The sequence below is a fragment of the Lissotriton vulgaris genome, chromosome 3_1 (assembly GCF_964263255.1).
Source record: "Lissotriton vulgaris chromosome 3_1, aLisVul1.2, whole genome shotgun sequence".
NCBI classification, from domain to species: Eukaryota; Metazoa; Chordata; class Amphibia; order Caudata; family Salamandridae; genus Lissotriton; species Lissotriton vulgaris.
Window position 1 is genome coordinate 1,242,417,434 of NC_141689.1, and position 21,309 is coordinate 1,242,438,742.

At 44.0% G+C, this 21,309-nt stretch overlaps 1 protein-coding gene across 1 annotated transcript in view; it reads right to left on the reverse strand.

Annotated features, from left to right (window-relative positions):
* Window positions 1–21,309, reverse strand: part of LOC147727726 (alpha-2-macroglobulin-like) — a 1,118,600-nt gene that overhangs the window by 646,258 nt on the left and 451,033 nt on the right. The window contains exon 13 of the mRNA XM_086961723.1: window positions 16,879–16,936. Coding sequence (XP_086817849.1) covers window positions 16,879–16,936 — 58 coding nt within the window. The remainder of the gene's footprint in view (window positions 1–16,878; window positions 16,937–21,309) is intronic.

Below are 21,309 nucleotides of genomic sequence, written 5' to 3' on the forward strand. Positions count from 1 at the left end.
GGATTTGGATGCAGCCTGAGGAATTACCAGTGGCTGAAATTAATTCAAGCATTCCATCAATCACTATTTTGTATATTTCAGTGCTAAGGTTATAGGAGATAAGGGCAGGGAATGTATTAATTTTGGAATGCTACTTTTTTTAAGGTACAGGCATTTCATTTTTGGGTTCAGGATACTGCTTGCACGAAGGCTTATTCAAGGCTTAAGCATGTTTTAAATGCTTCAAGCAAGGATCAGGACTTAATAAGGGAAGCTAGAAGAAATTATAAGACAGCGCTAAAAATAAGGAAGGATGAAATGAAGAGAGAAGCATGGAATACTCTACATGAGGCGTCCATGAATCGAGATACTGTTGCTTTCTGGAAGGCGGTTAATGCCCCCTTCTTTAATGATAGCCCCAAGGCAACTATAGAGATTGCTATTACCGAGGAAGAGTGGATATTACATTACGCCAAACTCTATAGTGACCAACCTCTGTCTGACCAGGAAAAGTAAGGGCCGGAATTCGATCAAGAGCTCTACCCCCCTCCCAGCAACTAGAGATGGGCTTCACTTTGGAAGAAGTTAAACTAGCTATTAAAGCTAGTAAGGGTGGTAAGGCCCCGGGCCCGGACGGAGTTCCGGTTGACTTGTTTAAAAACAATGTAGCTCTATGAGGACCATTACTCACCCAATTATTTAATGCATGTTGCTGTATAGACCTATTAAAGACGTGATATGAATCCATCATAGTTCCCATATTTAAAAAGGGTGATAGAGCAAACCCAGCTTGCTACTGCCCAATTTCACTCCTAGATTCCACTGTTAAGATAATTGGGCGTGTGGTCTTAGATAGACTACAACTTTGGGCAGACGAGTAATCAATCATCAGCGATTCCCAATATGGCTTTCGAAAAGGTCTTGGCACTGTTGACCAGAGCCTAAATCTTCATATTCTTTTAGACAAATACACAAAAGCAAAGGGAGGGAAGCTGTTTTTAACTCTTGTTGACCTAACGTCAGTGTTTGACTGCGTCATGCATGTAAAATTATGGGCAATTCTGGAAAGGCTGGGGCTAGACAGTCAGATAACCGCCTATTTGAGGCAATTATACTCCAGGGCAAGGGCAAAGGTCCGATTTGGAAAAGACAGGGACTTAACTAGGGGGTTCCAGATTTTGAGAGGGGTGCAGCAAGGCTGCGTCCTTGCCCCATTCTTGTTCACCCTATATATTAATGATCTTGAGAATACTCTGCTTAGGGAGTGCAGGGATCTGCCTATGGCAGCGGCACGATCTGTCCCTGCACTCCTATATGCAGATGACGCGGTCATGATGGCCCGGACACCCATTGCTATGCAAAGGGTGGTAACGTCCTTTTCACAATTCATGACAAATCTGGGCCTTACAATTAATTGCTCTAAAACTTTTTCAATGAACTGCGGCCTTGGGGCAAATAAAAAGAAAAAGTCAATTTGTACCGGTTCAAAAGTTTTAGATTTTACTCCCATATTCTCCTATTCAGGGATATTGTTTGATCAGTCTGGTTCCTGGAGCAATGCACTAAAAACTAGAAGGCTCCTTTTTTGTAAGTCCTTAACCCCTTCCATGCTCATGACGAGCTCAGCTCGTCATGAGGCACACTGGAGCTGTGCTTATGACAAGGTGAGCTCGTCATGAAATAATGCCTTTCGAGCTTTTCCAGCACAGGAGGGGAAAAGCCATAGCAGCCAAGGTGTTAATGGCCCTGACAAACTTTAGCAGAAACATGGGTAGGCGCTCACCAGGAGAATTACTGTGCATTTACAGAGCTACATGTGTAGCAATCGCTACATATGGGGCAGGCATTTGGGTGTATGCCAATGTTTCTACATTGCAGGTGGCAGAAAATATCTTTCTTTGGTACCTGTTAGCAGTCCCGGACAGTGTTTCCACCCTAATTTGCCACACAGAACTCGGTGTTCCGTACTTGGAAGATATAGTTAAGATTCAACCAGTCTTATTATGGCATAGAGTTTGGACCACTGAAGAGACTGTTTTTAATCGTTTTATTCTAAAAGATGTAATGAGTATCGACAATGCCAACAAAATTAGATGGCTACACTATGTCTAAATATTTTTGTCACAAATAGGCCACTTGGAATATTTTAACGATACCCTATTAATGCTACAGGTTTCTAGAAATGCACTTAAAAACCTTTGCATGATACACCTGAGTGACCTAAGAATAATTAACGAAATGGCCAAACCCACAGTGGTAGCACATCACCTCACCCTGGTTACTGGTAACATTAAACCTTACATCTTGCTACCTATAAAGGATTGTGAGAGGTTCTTAAAAACACACCTCAGACTTAACATCCTGCATAGATCCTTAAGTTTTCTTGAGGTGAATGGTTGGACACGATCACTCTCTAAGTTTCCTTGTGATGATCTGTCGGCTCAATCCTCCATGCATGTTTTATTTTTCTGTATATTTGACATGGTACCGAGGAAAAAATGGATTGCCCCACTACTAAAAAGTATGGAAATAAGACAATGCCGCCCTGCATTTTTGGCAATTCAGAAACTGGATGATATACTAACTGTTGCCTCTGTCACTGCCTTTCTAAAGACTGTTTTTAGATTTCGGTAGTCAATTATAATATGAATTTTATTATACATGTTTTTATCATGTGTAACTTTACGGTTCTTTCTTAAATATGAATTTTGATTGTGATAAGACAACTGTACTTTTATGGTTATTTTATATGTACAATAACCGAATAAAGGTGCCGATTAGGATGGCGGACGGACCAGCGTCCGTCCGCCACCCCCGAGGTGGAGGGACCGACCGCAGGGGCAGCGGCTGTCCTGCCACAATGTAAAATATGCATGCTTACCTTTGGCATGCACAACTTGGCAGGCACCACGTGGTGCCTGCCACCCTGTGCATGCCAAAGCAGGGGGGTACCATAGGTACCCCCCATGTGCACCCCACACCCCTCAACACCCTGGTGGCTTGCAACGGGCCCCCAAAACCAAAAGACCACATGCTTTTCCACGGCGGAAAAGCCGTCGTGGAAAATCATGTTTCCGCCTGCATCGTGATATGGCTGGCGGTGTCTTGCAGACACCATAACCATATCTGCGTACAACCACCGCGGATCAGCGGCGGACGGACTTGCCGTCCGCCGCTGATCCCACCGCCATCGTAATGTGGCGGGTGGTGTTTTCACAAACCAAGGCGGTGAATCCGGCCCGATGGATGCGGATTCACCGCCATCCTAATCCGCCCCAAAGTTAGTTGAGTGAGAGTGAGTGAGGGTTCAGGGTATTTGTGCCTGACATTTAATCATTTGTTCTAAATTGAATTTCATTACATTCAGGCACATTCTTTAGAATCAGGAAGTCATGGTTATAGGAGATAAGGTTGAGGAGTATTTTAATTTTGGGGCAACATTTTGTGCGGTGGGGGGGTACAGATATTTATTTTGTAAATGGTCTTAGGGTCAGATATACCTAGCTTTTTTGAGCTCACAAATGGACCGATTTGCAGAATCGGGCCATCTGTGACCGCAAAATATTAAGTATTAGGAAGGAGCATGTTAATGGCATCCCTTCCTAATAGCGACTCAAAGTGGGATGTGTGGATGTTTTGCGATCAAAATCCCATTGCAAAACATTCGCATTTTACTGCCTTCTTCAAGTAGGTGGTAACCTATAAGCAAACAAGAAGGAAGGGGTCCTAAAGGCACACCTTTCCCTTTGTGAATAGTTGGAACTCCTTTGTTGCTTGTACTGCCGTACAATTCAGACCCTGTTTGTTGCCTATTCGGGGATCTTACCTGCCACACGCCGCCTGTGCCGCCGCATCGACCCGCCTCCCGCCGCTGAACACCCACGCCATCTAGTGCAGCCGCTGGGAGGAGAGTGGACTTCAAATCCCAGCAGCCTATGCAGCCGGAAGCCGTGCACGGGGATATCGCGCGAGGAGGTGCATAAAAACTAGCATCAACCGCGGTGGAGTGGGGAACTCCTTTGCTGCTTGTACTGTCGTACAATTCAGACCCTGTTTGTTGCCTATTCGGGGATCTTACCTGCCACACGTCGCCTGTGCCGCCGCATCGACCTGCCTCCCGCCGCTGCACACCCACGCCATCTGGCGCAGCCGCTGAGAGAAGAGCGGACTTCAAATCCCAGCAGTTTATGGGGCCGGAAGCCGCGCACAGGGATATCGCGCCAGGAGGCGCATAAAAACTAGCGCCACCCCGCGTCGCGGGAGCGCGCGGGCAGCGCACGGCTAAGCCCGGGCAAAGGGCGGGCAGTCTGTGGCCGTCCGGGGCTGGCCAGGCTGGGCTGGGCCACCCCCCTTTTTGGTCTGTTTTCAACTTAGACCTACGAAGCAAGACTCTAAGCACCATTAGTAAGGAAATTTTGCTTCTAATTCTCTTGCCCATTGTATTGTATTTACCGTATTTATCATGTCTAATATCTTGAACTTAGGCCGAAGATCTTTAACAGGAGGCTCCGTCCAAGGGCCCCTGGATGCGTTTATTACAAGGGTTACCTCAGTATTAGAAAAAGAAATTATGTTAACTGAGCGGCGTATATCCTTAGAATGCCAGAGAAAACGCTCATCTTTAGGGACTATTCAATCAGCAAAGACACCCACGCATGCCATTACTTGTTCTGAACCAACTAGTATTATATGCATACCCCTACAAATACAAGATCTCCCAGCAACCTTACCGACTCAAAGGGACCCCTCTAGTACTGACATAAGTCCGGGTTAAAAATCTCCTCCTTCGTCGGAAGATTAATTACTAATAATTTCTGGTAATCAAGTCCCTGAAAAGCCGACCAGTATTAGAAAATTAGGGCCGGCCATTCCCATGAAAAGAAAGAGGGGTGGGGCAAAGCATAAAGGAAGTCGAGCTAAAGCTTGCCGGGCAGACAGGACTCCTAATACACCTAAAGGCCCAGAAATAAGTGAAGCCACTCAAGGCCATTTAAATACACGCCTTGTGCAAGTGTTAATGAACAACATCGAGCAACTAATTAAATTGCTGCTCTTGCCTTTAATTGAGAGGGTTAAACGTATGACTGAGAAATTAGGATCCATCTCAGACATGGGGATTGCCAACTCAAATCTACTTAAAGAGATGGCAAATAAAAGACATACCCCGAACACATTAGAGCCGAGGACAGCGTCCAAGGCCCCCTAAAATGTAACCAATAGTAAGTCGCAGCCTAAAGCCCATGATAATATTACAATCGGTAAACACACTACAAATATTTATTTTGACCTCACTAATCTTAGGGAAACATTGGACAAAAGGCAAGTAAACATGAAAGGTCATGAAACATTGGGTAACAAACAGAGGACTACCCAAAAAGATAAACAGATCACAGGGCCTGTCCAACATATAGATCTCCTACCGGAGGCTGAACCTTTTGTCATTGTTTTAACAGGGGTACCAGAGTTGACAGCAGGAACATTCGAAAGCTATCAGACCTCAAGAACAAGGTCATGCACTGGCTAAGAGTTAACAGGCCATTACCTCCCAACCTAGACGGCGAAATGTTACATGTTAGAAGGTTGGATTGGGTCGGAAGAAGACCGAAGGATGTACCTGGGGACATAATTATTATAAATTTCAGGGATCGCAGGGCCACAAATTATTTCCGAGACTGGTTCACGGGGGTTATGATGGAGGTATATCCACCAAAGATGTAAGTTACTTTTACCCAAAAGCGCTGGTGGGTAACCCCCGGAGACAGGGAAAACAAAATATATGTAGCGATGTACACCCCATGTTCAACATTGCCACCTCAAATCGCTTCTCCTCACTCATGGGGATGGAGGGGGTCGACTGACTGCCACCCGGTAGTAATAAGATACTTGGGGATGGAGACAACCCAGAACTAGGACTAGCCAGCCCACTGGACGTGTATAGTGCATGCCTGCCTACTGAACCTTGCGCACAGGGTCCTGTTGGAAGCCTAGTGGTAGATAGTGCTACACCATCTGGTGACAGAGTCCCAATCTCTTTTCCCAGTGAAGGGGATTTTATGAGAAACAGGCCCACATTAAGAATAGTAGCTAAGGGGGGGTACTCAGGTTCAGAAGTTCCAACTATGAGCTCTACAGTGGAAGATGGGGTTACCAATCTAGTAGTAACACATTCAGTGCTTACAGGGAATAAGGAGTATAAGGAATTAAGACCCACTGTATCGGAGAACAAGATAGTGATCCTATCATGGAATATTGCCGGGCTACAATCAAAAAGAGGGGACATAAACTGGGAGGCTTTTCTCTCAGTTCACCACATTATCGCCCTGCAGGAAACATGGGAAGTTAGAGAAGGCTATCACTTGGATGGTTACCAATTATTTAGTAAATTTGCAACACCATCTACAATGGGGAGATCCAGGGGAGGGCTCTTGTTGTTATTTAGTCTGAAACTACTGTATAAAGCAGTATTAATAGTGACAAGTTCCCCAAATATTTTAGCAGTAAGATTGGAGGGTGATAATTTGCCTACAATCCTGGTGATAAACTTTTATAATTCTTTCACCCGGAGCGATAAATTGGACCATTTAAGAGCACTATCGGGGTTTTTGGATGATTATGATGAACACAACGACACGTTTTATTATCTTTTAGTGCTTGGTGATTTTAACATACATGTTTGTCACATGCAATGTTTTCAGAATATGGATTTTGAAAATGACCCATTTGGGAATACTCATTTTGAGCATACTAAGAGTGGGTTGTATCTGGAGAGTTTTTTATCAGCACATTATCTGTTTGCCCCAGTGCAAGGGGAAACTCGGTGCCCTGTCCCAACGTTTAATGGTCAAGGCAAAAAGTCTATTATAGACTATATTTTAGTGTTGTGCCTTTTGAGAAACACAATAGGTCCTTTGTTTGTTACACAGAATGGTTTTAGTGATCATAACCCACTCACGTTGGACATTAATATCAGGGCCCTTAAAAGTGAGATTGTTTCTGCCACTATTTCCAATTTAAATACAGCCTCTAAATGTCAAGGCCGTAGATTAAGGTGGGAGATGATTACTCCTATTGACTTCCTGGAAAGCCTGTACAGGAGTAAAACTGAGGATCTGACCATATGTTTAGGTGCAAGTTCAGATCCAAGGGATATCCTCTGTGCTTTTAACCATATCACAGAACAGGTAGCAACTAATTTGATTAGGAAAAGTAAAATAAGGCCCAAGAAATTGGAAAATTGGTTTAACCAAGCCTGTACTGATACCCACACGGTGCTTCTAGAAGTACTAAAAGAGCCTGGTAAGGATTCCCAGAGGATTGCTGAGGCAAGAAGGGCCTATAAGAAGGCTATTAAACGGAGGAAAATCGAGCTAAAAGATATGACTTGGGAGGAACTGTCCAAAGCTAGTGTTCTGAAAAGTAGCACTCAATTTTGGAAAGTGATTAATAGTCCTTTGTTTAATGAGACAGAAAATACAAACAAGGATTGCCTCATCCCACCAGAAAAGTGGGTGGAGCACTTTGGTGGTCTTTATGCGGATATAAATAACTCATCTTTTATGATTCTAGGTGATTCTATACGGGCAGGAAAAATTAATTTGACTGAGGAAGAAGTTTTGGATGCTATTGAGTCCACGGCACATGGGAAAGTCCCAGGACCGGACGGGGTTCCGGCAGACCTTTACAGGGCAGATCCTCACTATTGGGCAAAGATTTTAACTTCTGTTTTTAATGCAGTCACTAAAGTGGGTCCCCCAGTGTCTTGGGGTAAGGCGGTTATTGTCCCAATATTTAAGAAGGGTTCAAGAGAGGACCCGGCGTGTTATCGGCCGATCTCTCTCTTGAATTCGGCTGCTAAAATAATCGGAAAAGCCGTACTGGAGCGTCTGACAAACTGGCTGGAAGAGAACGCAGTCATCTCGGATCTACAGTACAGGTTTAGAAAAGGAAGAGGTACTGCTGGTCAATGCCTCAATTTACATCTTGTGATAGGGAAATACATGGTCGCAAAGCAGGGGGACATACATATAGCTTTTATGGATTTGTCCACTGCTTTCGACCTTGTAAATCGTCAAAAACTTTGGACTTCCCTGTTTGACATAGGGTTGGACCCCGTACTAATATCCTTCCTAGCAGATATCCATGAGAACACTAGCGCAGCAGTTCGCTATAATGAGAATGGGAGCTTGACGGACGCCTGGCCAGTAAAGCGAGGGGTAAGGCAAGGGTGTATCCTTGCTCCCTTGCTGTTTACACTCTATATAAACAAGCTGGGTGACACCCTAATTTCAGCATGCAAGGACATCCCGAGAGTTGGCCAAAAAAAGATTCCCGCACTACTATATGCAGATGATGCTGTGTTAGTGGCTAGGACGGCAAGAGGATTACAATCGCTTTTAGATTGTTTTATTAATTTTATGGACTCTTTGGATTTGAAAACTAATTTAAAAAAGTCACAGGCTATGTCATTAGGGAGTGGACAGGCGAAAAAGGCATCATTTTTCTGCAAAGGCCAGGAGCTCATTAAAGTACCTACCTTCCCATATTTGGGTATTGTATTTTATGATAGAAGGTCATGGGCGATGCAACGCGCATTGAAAGAAAACACACTTTGCGAAACATTTAGGCTGTAAGCCATTATCGGCCCTTATGAAAATCTATAACGCTAAATGTGTGCCCATGGTGTTGTATGGGAGTGAGGTGTGGGGCTATACTGAAGTAAGTGAGATCCAAACTGCAGGAAATGTCTTTTTTAGAAAAGTGTTGTCACTCCCTCAATCTGCAGCTACCTTTAACATACATGAAGACCTGGGGCTGGCTATATTTCTGATCAGATTGCTGTGGCACCGATACTAGGGTGGCTAAGAATTTGGGCACAGCAAGCTCTGAACTTAAATCAATTTATTTTCCAAGATTGTTTGTCCCTAGATAAGGCCTTGGCTATACCTTGGATCCGTTATATTAAAACTCAAATGAATTCAATGGGTAGCCCTGATCTGTTTACAAACCCTAGGGTTTTAAGTAAAATTGCAATCAAGGCAGTAAAATCCCGATTCCTAAATAGGGTGAAGTCACAAAGGGAAGAAGACGAATTGGTAAAACCATCAGTCAGAAATTTTGTTATGCTAAGTACAGGGAGAGAGATAAAGCCGTACTTAACCTATATAAACAAGCCATTCCATCTGTTTGTTTTATTAAGGTTTAAGCATAACATGCTACCATGGTTGCTATCTTTCCCTAGGGGGTTTGCTAAAAGTGGGACTTTGGGGCCGTACCGATGTGATAATAATTCTAAGCAAAACGTGCTTCCCATGATCTTTTTCTGTAAGTTTTATGTATTGCCACGTAAGAAATTCATCTTGCCATTGTTAAGAGGTTATAATTTTGAGCAGGTCGGACCAGTTTTGGTCTATTTACAAATGCTCGGAACTGCTGTGGTATGTTTTGGGGTGTTGAGTTACATTACAGGGGCTATGAGATGTAGAAAGAAATTATTGTTACCCTAAATCGCCTTCCTCCACCCTACCTGTTATGTTGCCCCCAGTATGTTAGAAAGTTTATGCTGTGACGACCATCAGATGAATTTTGGATTTTTAAATGATTAATAATCTTCATTGGGTGACAAACTTTTTATCTTGTATATGTGTTTGCCAAATGTAAAGCACTTTTTATATTGTAATGTATTTAGTTGTGCTAGTCGTGATATGTAAACATGATCAATTGTGAAGTGAAATACTGTGCTGTGCTTTGATGGTTTTAAACTTTTTAACCGAATAGTTGTAAAAACATTTTTTAAGAGCAGGCAGTTGCCCCGCAGAGCTCCGCTTAATCTTAAAAAATGAAAAGAAAACTTATCGTTTTTGTTTTTATAAACGCATCTCATGTTGCTTTAAAAAACAGGTTACATTTAAAAAAACATTGCTCTATTTAAAAGCAATCACAGACATGGTGGTCTGCTGACCCCAGCAGGCTATCAGCCCTGTGATTTTAGCTATTCCCAATGGATCGCAAATTGCGACCTACCTCATGAATATGAATGCGGTAGGTCGATTTTTTAAAAACGCATCTCATGTTGCTTTAAAAAACAGGTTGCATTTAAAAAAACATTGCTCTATTTAAAAACAATCACAGACATGGTGATCTGCTGACCCCAGCAGGCTATCAGCCCTGTGATTTTAGCTATTCCCAATGGATCGCAAATTGCGACCTACCTCATGAATATGAATGCGGTAGGTCGATTTGCGACCCATTGGGAATCACAAACAGTGTAAAACATACCTTAGTACATGGCTGTTTGCGATTACTTAATAGCGAATAAAAAAAATGTACTATTAGGTATCTCAAACATAAGGGTATGAACATCTGGCCCGTAGTATTTATTTTTGAGTTACTGTAATTTATTGTATTTATTTATTGTCTGTAAATGAATTTTTGGGAGGGAGCTCCTAGGGTTATCGGGGTAAAGGTAGAAAGTGTATTCAATCTTGGGGTGCTTATTTCTTGGGGTGCAGGTATCTATTTTGTAGAGGTGTGGGCATTTAATTAAATTGTAAATCACTTTGAACTTTGAGCTTTACTTTATTCAAAATTTCATAAATAATCATAAATTACATACAAGTCAATCAATCAACTCGAATTTGTAGAGTGCAACTAATCATGATGGTTGGAGGTGCAAGGGGAGGTCGTTCCAGAACTTGGCAGCAAGGTAGGAGAAAGAAAGTCATCCACTGTTGCTTCAGCGGATGCGTGGAGTGTCAGCGAGGGAGGCAGAGCGCAGGTGTCTGGAGAGTTGGTGGAAGTGGTGGTAGTTGATGTATGCGGATCTTTGGTCATCGAGGGCCTTTTAGGCGAGTATGACCATCTTGAATTGGCATCTTTTATGGATGGGTCCCTGGGGAGGTTCCTGGGTTGGAGGGTGATATGGGTCCATTGGGGAGGGGGTCGAGGATGAGTCTGGTGGGTGAGTTCTGTATCGTCTGGAGTTTCTGCAGGAGTTGGGTGTTGAGTCCTGCGTAGAGTGCTTTGCTGTAGTCCAGCCGACTGGTGACTAGGGCTTGAGTGACAGCTTTCCTGGTGTTGACGGGGAGCCATCTGAAGAGCTCTCAGAGCATATGGAGGATGTGGAAGCATGCAGAGGAGTCTGCGTTGAGCTGGCATTTTATGGTGGGTTTGCTGTCCAGGATGATGCTGAAGTTGCAGGCGTGGTCTGTAGGCATGGGTCCAGGTGTCCTGCCATGGTGAGGTGTTCTTCTAAAAAATCAGCAGTTCCGTTTTGTCTGTGTTGAGCTTCAGGCAAGTGGTCGTCATCCAGTTGATGACGCTCATCATGCAGCTGTGGAAGTTGGTCCTAGTGGTGGAGGGGTCTTCTGAGAGTAAGAGGATGAACCTGGTGTTGTTTGCATAGGATATAATCTTGAGCTCATGGGTTTTGACAATGTTCGTCAGAGGATGTACTTGTTGAACAGGGTGAGGCAGAGGAATGAGCTTTGAGAAACGCCACAGATGATGCTCTTGGGTTTCAAAGTGAAGGGTGGTAGGCAGATCTTTTGGGTTTGTCCTGTGAGGAAGGATGCAATCCATTTGAGTGCATCTCCCTGGATCCCAATGTGACAGAGTCTTTTGATGAGGGTGTAGTGGGTGGGATACAGTGTCAAACACAGCTGAGAGGTTCAGGAGGATCAGAGCCGCTGTCTCCCTGTGGTCGATGAGGGACCTGATGTCATCGGTGGTGGCGATCAGCACAGCCTCTGTGCTGTGGTTGGTATGGAATCTGGTTTGGGAGTTGTCCAGAAGATTGTTACTCTTCAGGTGTTCTGTGAGTTGGTGGTAGATGGCCTTCTCAAGGACTTTGGCAGGGAAGGGGAGCAGGTAGTTCTTGAGTTTGCTGGGGTCAGTGGAGGGTTTCTTGAGAAGGGGTCTGACCTCTGCGTGCTTCCATTGGAAAGTTGGCTGTGATATGGACATATTGAGAATAGAGGTGGGTTTGCAGCTGATTTCCTTGCTCCCGAGGTTTAAGGGGTGGTGGGGGCAGGGGTCCGGGGGTGCTCCAGAGTGGATGGAGTTTATGATGGCTGTGTTGCTCTGTGTTGTGAGTGGTTTCCATGCAGTGAGCAGGTGTGTGTGGTGTCGTTGGCATAAGGAGGCTGCAGAGGTCAGTGGGTTGGGGTTCGAAGTAGCATTAGATGGTGGATATCTTGTTGTGAAAGTAGTCAGCCAGGGTGTTGCAGAGTTTTGAGAAAGGGGTATGGTGTTCTCGGTGGCTGAAGAGCAGGGGTACTCCCTGACGATGTTGAAGAGTTCCTTGCTGTTGTCGGATTTGACTTTGATGCAGTCCACTAGGGCGCAAAGTTTCGTGTCTTTCAGGCATTTGTGGTATTTTATAAGGGCTGACTTGAAGGTGGCTCAGTCTGTGGGATCTTTGCTGATGCACCATCATCTTTATTGACATTTGCAGTTGCTTTTCATGGTCCTTAGTACTGGTGTATACCAGCTAGCTTGTTTGGTGGATCTCCTGATCTTGAAGGGCTTGAAAGGGGTGACTCTGTCGGCACAGTCGTTGATCCAGTCGGAGAAGTGCTTCATGGCCTGTTCTAGGTTGGTTGCGGAGTCGTGACGGGTGGTATTGAGGGCGCCGTCCATTGGATCGCTGTCACTTTCACAGCTATTGTGGGAGGAGCTAAGAGGCTTGTCGGTGGTGCGTGAGGATTCTTCAATAGTGAAGTGGATGATGGTGTGGTCGGTCCAGGTCAGCTAGTTGACATGACTGTACTTGACTCTGTGGTTGGTGGTGAAGATCAGGCCAAGCGTGTGTCCTGCACTGTGTTTGGGGTTGGTGACCAGTTGGGTCAAGCTGATGTTGCTCATGCTTTCCAGGACACATGGCAGTGTTTGCATCATTGGGATAATTGAGGTGGAAGTTGAGGTAACTGAGGAAGATGTAGTGCTTGGAGTCGATGGTGTGTCGGTGACAAATTCGGGAACTTGGGTGCGGTGCTGAGGGCCTGTAGGCGAGGGTGCCTCTGATGGTTGTGCTTTCTTCGGTTTGGAGTTGGAAGTTGAGGTGCTCCATGATTGTTGTAGTGTGGTCTTCGGTGGTGGTGTACCAAGTGCACACTTAATATTCAACTGGCGTACAAGGTCCTACAGAATAAACCATAGCTAGCAGCAACTATTGATTATACATATTATAATGATGTTAAAATATAATTGTTTTGCAAGATCTCATGGCAGACTTTAAAAAGGTCCACACAGAGTAGTAAAGAGCTAGACAAGATAACATCCGCAGAAAGTAAAAAGCATGCTTACATTTATAAAATCCATAGACTTTGAGTAATGATAATAAATACAACCACGTGAAAGGTTTATAAAATGTATGAAAAAGACAAAGTGCATAAGCTTTTGTGTTGAGGATTCATCGCAAGTGCATAATAATGTAGACAATATGTTGTATTGCCCCAACAGAAAATAGAGGTGACTTCTGATATTACACGTGTGAAATCTGGTGAATAAAGATGGTTCCCATAACCCATTAACCAGAATCATATAGGGCTTTGTGCTGATTGTGGTTTGAATAATTGCATAATCTTGGAGGGTTACTTTGTTCATCTATTTAGCCTCTTTGTTCATGGATATTATTGCAAGATATCTTTTTTTTACCCTTTGGGCTTCCCCTGTGGCAATCTGATGGGGAGCGGTAAACAGGGCAATCTCATTAATGTGCCTTAGCCAAGGAATCTTGTAACCTATATCACATCCAAGACAGTCTGCAAGCATCACTTGATTGAAGGCAGCATGACCGTTACCCCATATAGATTCACAAAAAAGCACTGGTGCGAATTTAATAGGAACTTCCACATAAGAAAGGCCCATTGTTCATGGAAAAATAGTGAGGGCTGCATGGGGTAACCTAATAGTTGCTTCTAATTGTAATTTTTTTGTGTTTTTGGTAACTCCAAATAGCAGCCCCGTAAATCAAAACCAGCAGACACTTACAATTGTATATGTCTAAGGTTGGTGGGATCGGTCTGTTCTTAAAAAATTGAACAAGGTTCCAAAGTCTTAGTTAAACTTAAAAGGCCTATTTAGAATTCACAGGGACCAAGCTCTTAAAGAGTCAAAGGTGACCTCTAAATAGATAAAATGATGTACTTTTTCTAATCTTTCACCCTTGATTAGTATTGGAATAGGTTTGCAGGAGTTAACACCACATGGTATAGAATGAGATTTTGAAATATTTGTACCAAGGTCAATATGGTCCATAAATTTATCTAAGTTGTCAAATAAACCCTTCATTCCATTGGGGTACTTGATGTAAGCACAGCATCATCAGCATATAATAGAGCTGGGATATAATTAACCGTAGGCATATCCTTGTCTGTCAAAAGGAGAAATTAATTGAGACTAATAATATCGAAGAGAAACAAAATGGGGCCTTGGCGAACACTCCTGGCAAGCGGCAAACACTCAGCGCAATCGTGTTCTGCCCCACACCTTACTGACACTGAGAGCCCAGAGTGTAAGGCATGAAGAAAGTTAGCCAAATCCCTAGCTTGTCCCATTTTGGACAGGATGGCTCCCGGCTTTGATTGGTTAACCCAATGATAGCACCACTATCACCCATGAAAGCAAGGAAGAGTGCTCCCCTCTTTGCTATGGTATATTTACTGATAATCAAGTGCAAATGAAGACACTTCCTCTACCACTGGATTCAAGATAGCCTAGCTGATGAGGATTATGAATCCGAAACCGGTCCCAGGACGCTTGTTTCCGGTCCAGGGAAGACATGGCTCGGCAGTTCGGGCTGGACTGTTCCGATGAGGCATAGGGTCAGACTGATTTGCATATTGGCATGTCTGAACTGGGGTGGTGGAGTGAGCTAAATAATGGTGATGGATTAAACCAAGATCAGTTGACTGGGGGTGAGTGTTTGATTTGCTCAAACGCTCCGTCCATCATCCCCCATCCCCTTTGGTATCGCTTACTTCCTGAGTGCCGACACCTCCCTAAAACCATACTGGACAGGCGAAAGGACTTCGGTGTCTTTAGACCAAGGTTCAATCCTAGGCAGTATGATTTGGCCAACTACTTTGATTATAGAGTCAAACAGAGAGATTGGCCAATAGCATTGAGGATCTTGCCTATTAAATGTTCTGAAAACAGGTACAATAAACAAAATTTGGCAGGAAGGGAGTTATTTGCAGCTCAGTTTAAAACCTTTTTGATAACCAAGGCCCAGAATACAACGTTTACCTTATAAGGCTCCATTATTAACTCATTAGAGCAAGGGGCTTTATGTGATGGAATACGAGTGATATCAATGATAACTTCTTCTTGTGGAACAGTATCTTTATTTTATTCGTGCACATTCATTTTGAAGAGTGGAATGCATGGATTGTAGGTGCTAAGGGTGGGAAGTATTTGCATTTTGGGGCACTACATTTTTCAGGATGCAGGTAATTCATTTTTTTAATGGTGTGGGTATATATTTTCATATAATGAAAATTGGGCATTAAAAAAAATAATGCATGTGAACAATTTTAAAATAACAGGTACATATCACATTTTTCAAACCTGTATTTAATATTGCGATAAAAAAATCTTTCAATTAATATGTTATATATACATTTTTCAGGAAATTTGTGCATAGTTCAAGTTTTTTTTAAAATAGTTCTTTCACATCTTTTTGGTTTCAGTGTCTCTTTCAGCAGTTGGTGGAGTTTCGCAGCCGAGGACGTAGGGGGTGCTGCAGCTTTGATCTGGTAAGAACTTCAGTAGTAGGATTTAAAACATTAAATTGTGAATCTTTATTGTAGGTAGATTCTAAGGAAGGTGTGTTAATAAAAAGGCGATTTTGTGTATTTTCATGTTTCTTTTTAACTTTTCCTTCCCTATCTAAGCTGATGGACTCCAAGCCTCCTTGAACACATTCTTTTTTATGGCGCTTTTTACTATGTTGCATATTGTTTAAGGTATGCAATTTTTTACATAAACGTTTTTTATTAATGTAGAGTGCATATTTTTTTTAATGTGCATACTGTTGTTCTTTTATTAGGGATTTTGTTGCTGAATCGTTTGGAACAATTATGAATTACAAAATTATTTCTTTCTGTATTTCACTGAAACGGGGGGAGTCTAGTTTAATACTAAGCCTACTTTCCCTACCTACACCCTTTCCCCATTGTAGTAGTCAGTTTTTAAATAGTAACATTTATTTTGAAATACCATTACTAATTTTATTTTTTTAAGGTTTAAACATAGATTGAGATCTTCTAACTGAATGTGTTCCTGGTGACAATTTTAACTCACCATTCCTCAAAAACGCAGCGCCTTCTTTATTATAGAATGCAATCGGGTTTCCTGGAATGTCTTCATTAAATACATTTGTTTGTGAATCAGACGATGTAGGATTGGGTGGGCAAGCTTTGCATACTATTGGTGATGCAGAAATTAACATAGGAATCGCATCTTATGGGAGAAAATATGAACATACATGGTGTCCTTTAATGAACTACATATCAATGGCAGTACAATTATTGAATTACTAAAGATAAATCCAAGAATACAACTCAGATACTTTTATACCCCAAAATAAGCAGCGGTACAGAGATGGAGCACGACAGAGAGAAACTGAGAGAAAAAGAAGAATGAATAACTCTTCAAGGAAAGACATTTGAAGAGAAGTAGAGATTAGCAAATAAAGAGACAATTAGGAAATATAAAATGAGCAACAGAAAATGAGAATATGAACAAAAATCAGATAACAGGAGAGGTAGAGAAGAGAGATGTTGAATGGCATTGCCTGAGAAGTTGCAATGAAAGCACAGATGGGTGGTGTAGAATGTAGATACTTCATTAGTGCTGTACAGGTGTTTATCTACAGTCTTAAAAGCACTGTACCCTCACCTTCGTCAACCTTGAGCACTTGTGAACGTTTTGTTACAATGCCCCCTTTGGCCATCACCTAGGTAGGAAAGGAGAAAAGGAGATCACAGTTAAATAGTGGTAAGCTTTTTTAGGTTGCTGAGCTCACTTCTGAAGGGTGATGGATGCAGAAGGGCTGCTCCATTTCTAGCACAGTGGTTTATAAAGAAGCCCACACTTTTCTTTTTGATCAATTATTTTGGTTGTATGATGGAACCACACATGCCTTTACAATGCATCCATTACACGCATATGCCTTTTTCACAAAAAATGTGACCACGCGTATGTCTTTAGGGTGGTCAAAGAATTCTACTCCGCTTGCTGAGTTTGCAAAGTTTTGGCCACTCTGCGCAGAATTTTGAAAAAGTCTGGGAAGTGACACAGAGCAGAGTCTTTTCTCCTGAGCAGCTCGCCATCGTTAAGTTGGCAAGTGCTCAAGAGAAAAATACACATGCTAGACCTCCTCCCAGTGAGGTTTTCCAATGTCGGCAGTTGCCGCAGGTTGCTACTGCTCGCTTTGAGAAATCTGCCACTCGTGTTGAGGAAGCAGCAGCTCAATTAGAATGTCTACTTGAGTGGCAGAAAGCAGCAACGCCCTCTGGCGCGACATGTAGTACCTTTCACACTAATTTTACAATGTGGGACAAACTCATGGTGCTAAAAATCAGTGTGAGCATTGCGACTTAACACACTCCGTGGATGGCAATACTCCGCGGAGCCCAACTGAGATTTCCCAGCACTTTGCAGAGTTCCGCAGAATAAAAGTCCATTAACTTTGTCCAGGCCTAGCCTTTACCACGCATGCCTTTACAACGAAAATGTAAGTATTGTACAGGTAAGTATAATCCCTTTATGTATGGTCACCAGTAGGTAGTTGTAGTCAGGACCTAGGGCCTGATTTAGATCTTGGTGGACGGGTTCCACAGTCACAACAGTGACGGATATCCTGTCTGCCGAAATATAAATCCCATAGGATATAATGGAATTTATATTTAGGTGAATAGGAAAGCTCTCACCATTGTAACGGAGTAAGCCGTCTGCCAAGATCTAACTCAGGGCCCTAGTTTCCATAGTAAAAGCGTTTTTTAACTTGCTTATAACTTTGGCGTCGTTTAACGAATCTTCACAAAATTGTTCCAAAAAAGTGCCCTTCTGATTCAAGTTGTGTATGGACAGCTTTGGAGTGATCTGTGACGTGGGGGCTGAGAAAAAGGGAGGTAAAAAAAGTGTGTTTCCCATCTTAATTCTTATAGAGATTTTAGATACGACTATAGCCTGAACCGCTGAACGGAATCATACGAAATTTGGCATAAAGCTAGCTCTCTAGTTATTTGGTGTAAATCCATTCTGTAGTTTCAGAGATATTAAAAGAAAACCAAATTTGTATATCTAGAGCAGCAGACCTTCCACAAATCTTACCGAATTCATGCAGAGATCTAATTGGTTGCCAACACTTTGACCAGGATAGCCGAGCCCCAAAAAGTAAATAAAAAAATCGAAGGGGGAAGGGTAGGAATACCCTGACCCCCTAGGCCTAGTGGTGCTGGTGGTGGAGTTCCACAGGTACCACGTCAGGGCCAAAAAGCATTTCTTTAAAAACATATTGCAGCAAAAATCACAAAGATTTGCTAATCCATGGTCTCCTGCACTTGTTATATTTCAGTCCTCAGGTGGCCAGTTCCCAGAGTCATTTTTTTTATAAATGTGGAGCTCCTAAGAGCCCGGGGGACCACCACCTCCCCGGGACTTGATATTTAAAATGGAGGGGAGCCATGTGAACCCCCCTCCTGAGGCATTAAAGAGCCCCGGGGAACACCAACTCCCCGGAGTTTAACTAATGTTTCAGAGGGGGGCAGCAAGAACCCCCTCATACTACTCTTAGCAGCTCCAGGGACAACCACCTCCCCGGGCTTTAACAGTAAATTGTAGGGGGATGCATGGGCCCCCTTCCCTTTCCCAGGAGGGCTCTGTGACCACCACTTCCCAGGAGTCAGAAATACAAAATTAAGGGGGCCTGGGGCTTCCTGCCCCCCCCCTCCCGGGCCATATTTGGCCCCAGGACCACCACCTTCCTGTGGCAGGCTCTTCAAATTGAAAGGAGGGGCAGTGCCCCCCTGTCCTGGAGCTGTTAATGGCCCTGGGGACCATCACCCCGCCGGGTCAGCTCCCTATGTCCTGGGGTGCCCACCACTGGGATGTAGCTGTGTACAATCACTTGGCGGAAGCTTGGACAGCTTCCGCCAAGCAAGATCAAACGGTAAGTCCGCTCCCAGCTGGCGGGAGCAAGAAAATAGCTCCTGTTTGCTGGCAGTGGACTTTCATCTGTTTTCTTGCCCACTGTCAAGCAGGCAGGATAACAGATGAAAAGATTGCTCCAACACATAGGGAGCAGCATTTTTGACTGCTCCCTATGTGTGAAAGCAACACCGGCTCCCGCTGGAGGTAGGGAGCGGCAAGGACCACAGGGGCATTAAGGCTTCCCCTGCGGTCCTCAACGCTGCATACTAGGTGGCTTGGGTGGGCTCCAGGACACCCAAGATCAAGAACCCACGCCAGGAGATGGGGTCTCCAGGGCCAAATTCGGTCCGGGGAGCCTTACGGTAAGCATGGGCGGAAAATCTGTTCCGCTCGCGGATTTTGCGGATTTTCGGTAAATTCGCAATCCGCGAGATTCGCGAATTTTCCGCAAACTCCGCGAGCGGAACGGATTGGGTCAAAAGTTCAAGCTGACTTTTTGTAACTATTTTAGAAAGGCGCCTGCAAGCTGCCAGAGCCTTTAAAATAGTTCAAAAGTCAGCTTCAACAGGAAGCACTAATAGATAAAGTAAAGCAGGTGCTAGAGTTGAATCTCAAATTCAGTTACACAATCATTAATCACCCCAAACTTGGGGTGATGAATGACTGTGTAACTTAATTTGACCTTCAACTCAAGCACCTGCTTTACTTTATCTATTAGTGCTTCCTGTTGAAGCTGACTTATGGCTGAGGGCAGAAGGGCACAAAGTGGGACAGAGGGCATGAGTTAGGCAGAGGGCAGAAGGGCACAGAAACCGGTGGGGCAGAGGGCAAAAGGGCACAAACAAGAGTGGGGCAGAGGGCAGAAAGGCACAAAAACAAGTGGTACAGAGGGCAGAAGGGCATAAAAAATTAGAGGGTGGCAGTGATGAACCAGGCAAAAAAAAACGCGAACACGCAAAGCGCCCCACAAATACGCAAAGTTCCCCGCAAACACACAAAAATAAAAAATCCGCAAATTCGCATGAATTCGCAAATTTTGCGGATAGCGAATTTGCAAATCCGCAAATTCGCGGATCGCAAATTCGCAAAATTCGCCCATGCTTACCTTACGGTCACCCCTCCCCTACTATATAATGTAAAGTTTCACCTCTTTGTAGTCTTATCGTCTTCACTTCATGAGAATTCTTGTTATCACGTATGGGTGGATGACATTGCCCCTAAGGTCCCTGATGACATTGCCTCATGGTCCTTTATGCAGCTGTAGTGTAGAATATGTACTAGAAATGCTCTGTAAGATCTTCCGATGGATCCCCACCGAAACCAGGAAGACGGTCACCTAGGCACTCGTCACCAGCCGACGGGACTACAAAAACACCCTCTACGTCGGAACCACATCCAAACTTCAGAGAAGACTCCAGCACATCCAGAACGCCTCCGCACGACTCATCCTGGACATCCCCCGACACAGCCACATCTCCGGCCACCTGAGAGACCTGCACTGGCTCCCCGTCAGCAAGAGGATCACGTTCAGGCTCCTCACCCACGCACACAAGGCCCTCCACGACCTGGGTCCCAAGTACCTCAACAACCGCCTGACCTTCTACGCGCCCACCCGCCAGCTACGATCGACCAGCCTAGCCCTCGCGCCATACCACGCATCCGCAAAGCCACCGCCGGGGGAAGATCCTTCTCCTACCTGGCAGCCAAGACATGGAACTCCCTTCCGATCCACCTCCGGCTGACCCGGGATCATCTCTCCTTCAGGAAGCTCCTCAAGACCTGGCTCTTCGAGCAGTAACGGACCCCTCCCCCCCAGCGCCTTGAGACCCTTCCGGGTGAGTAGCGCGCTATACAAATGTCCATGATTGATTGAATCTTCACAAAATTTTTAAAACACCTGTCCCGCTCTGGTCTGCTCCTATCTTGAAAGTTTCAGGGTGATTTTTCAAGCGGGGGCTGAGAAAAAAGGGGGTCCCAAAACGAGTTTTCTCTATGTTAATTCCCATAGGGAATTTTAGGGCAGGCTACAGTCCAAACTGCTGAACGTAATTACACCCAATTTGGCTAAAAGGTAGCCCTTGGTTCAGAATGAATTCTTTTTGTTAAATGGTGTAAATCCGGTTAGTATTTGTTGAGAAAATCTAAATCAAAAACATATCGATATATAGAGGCGCA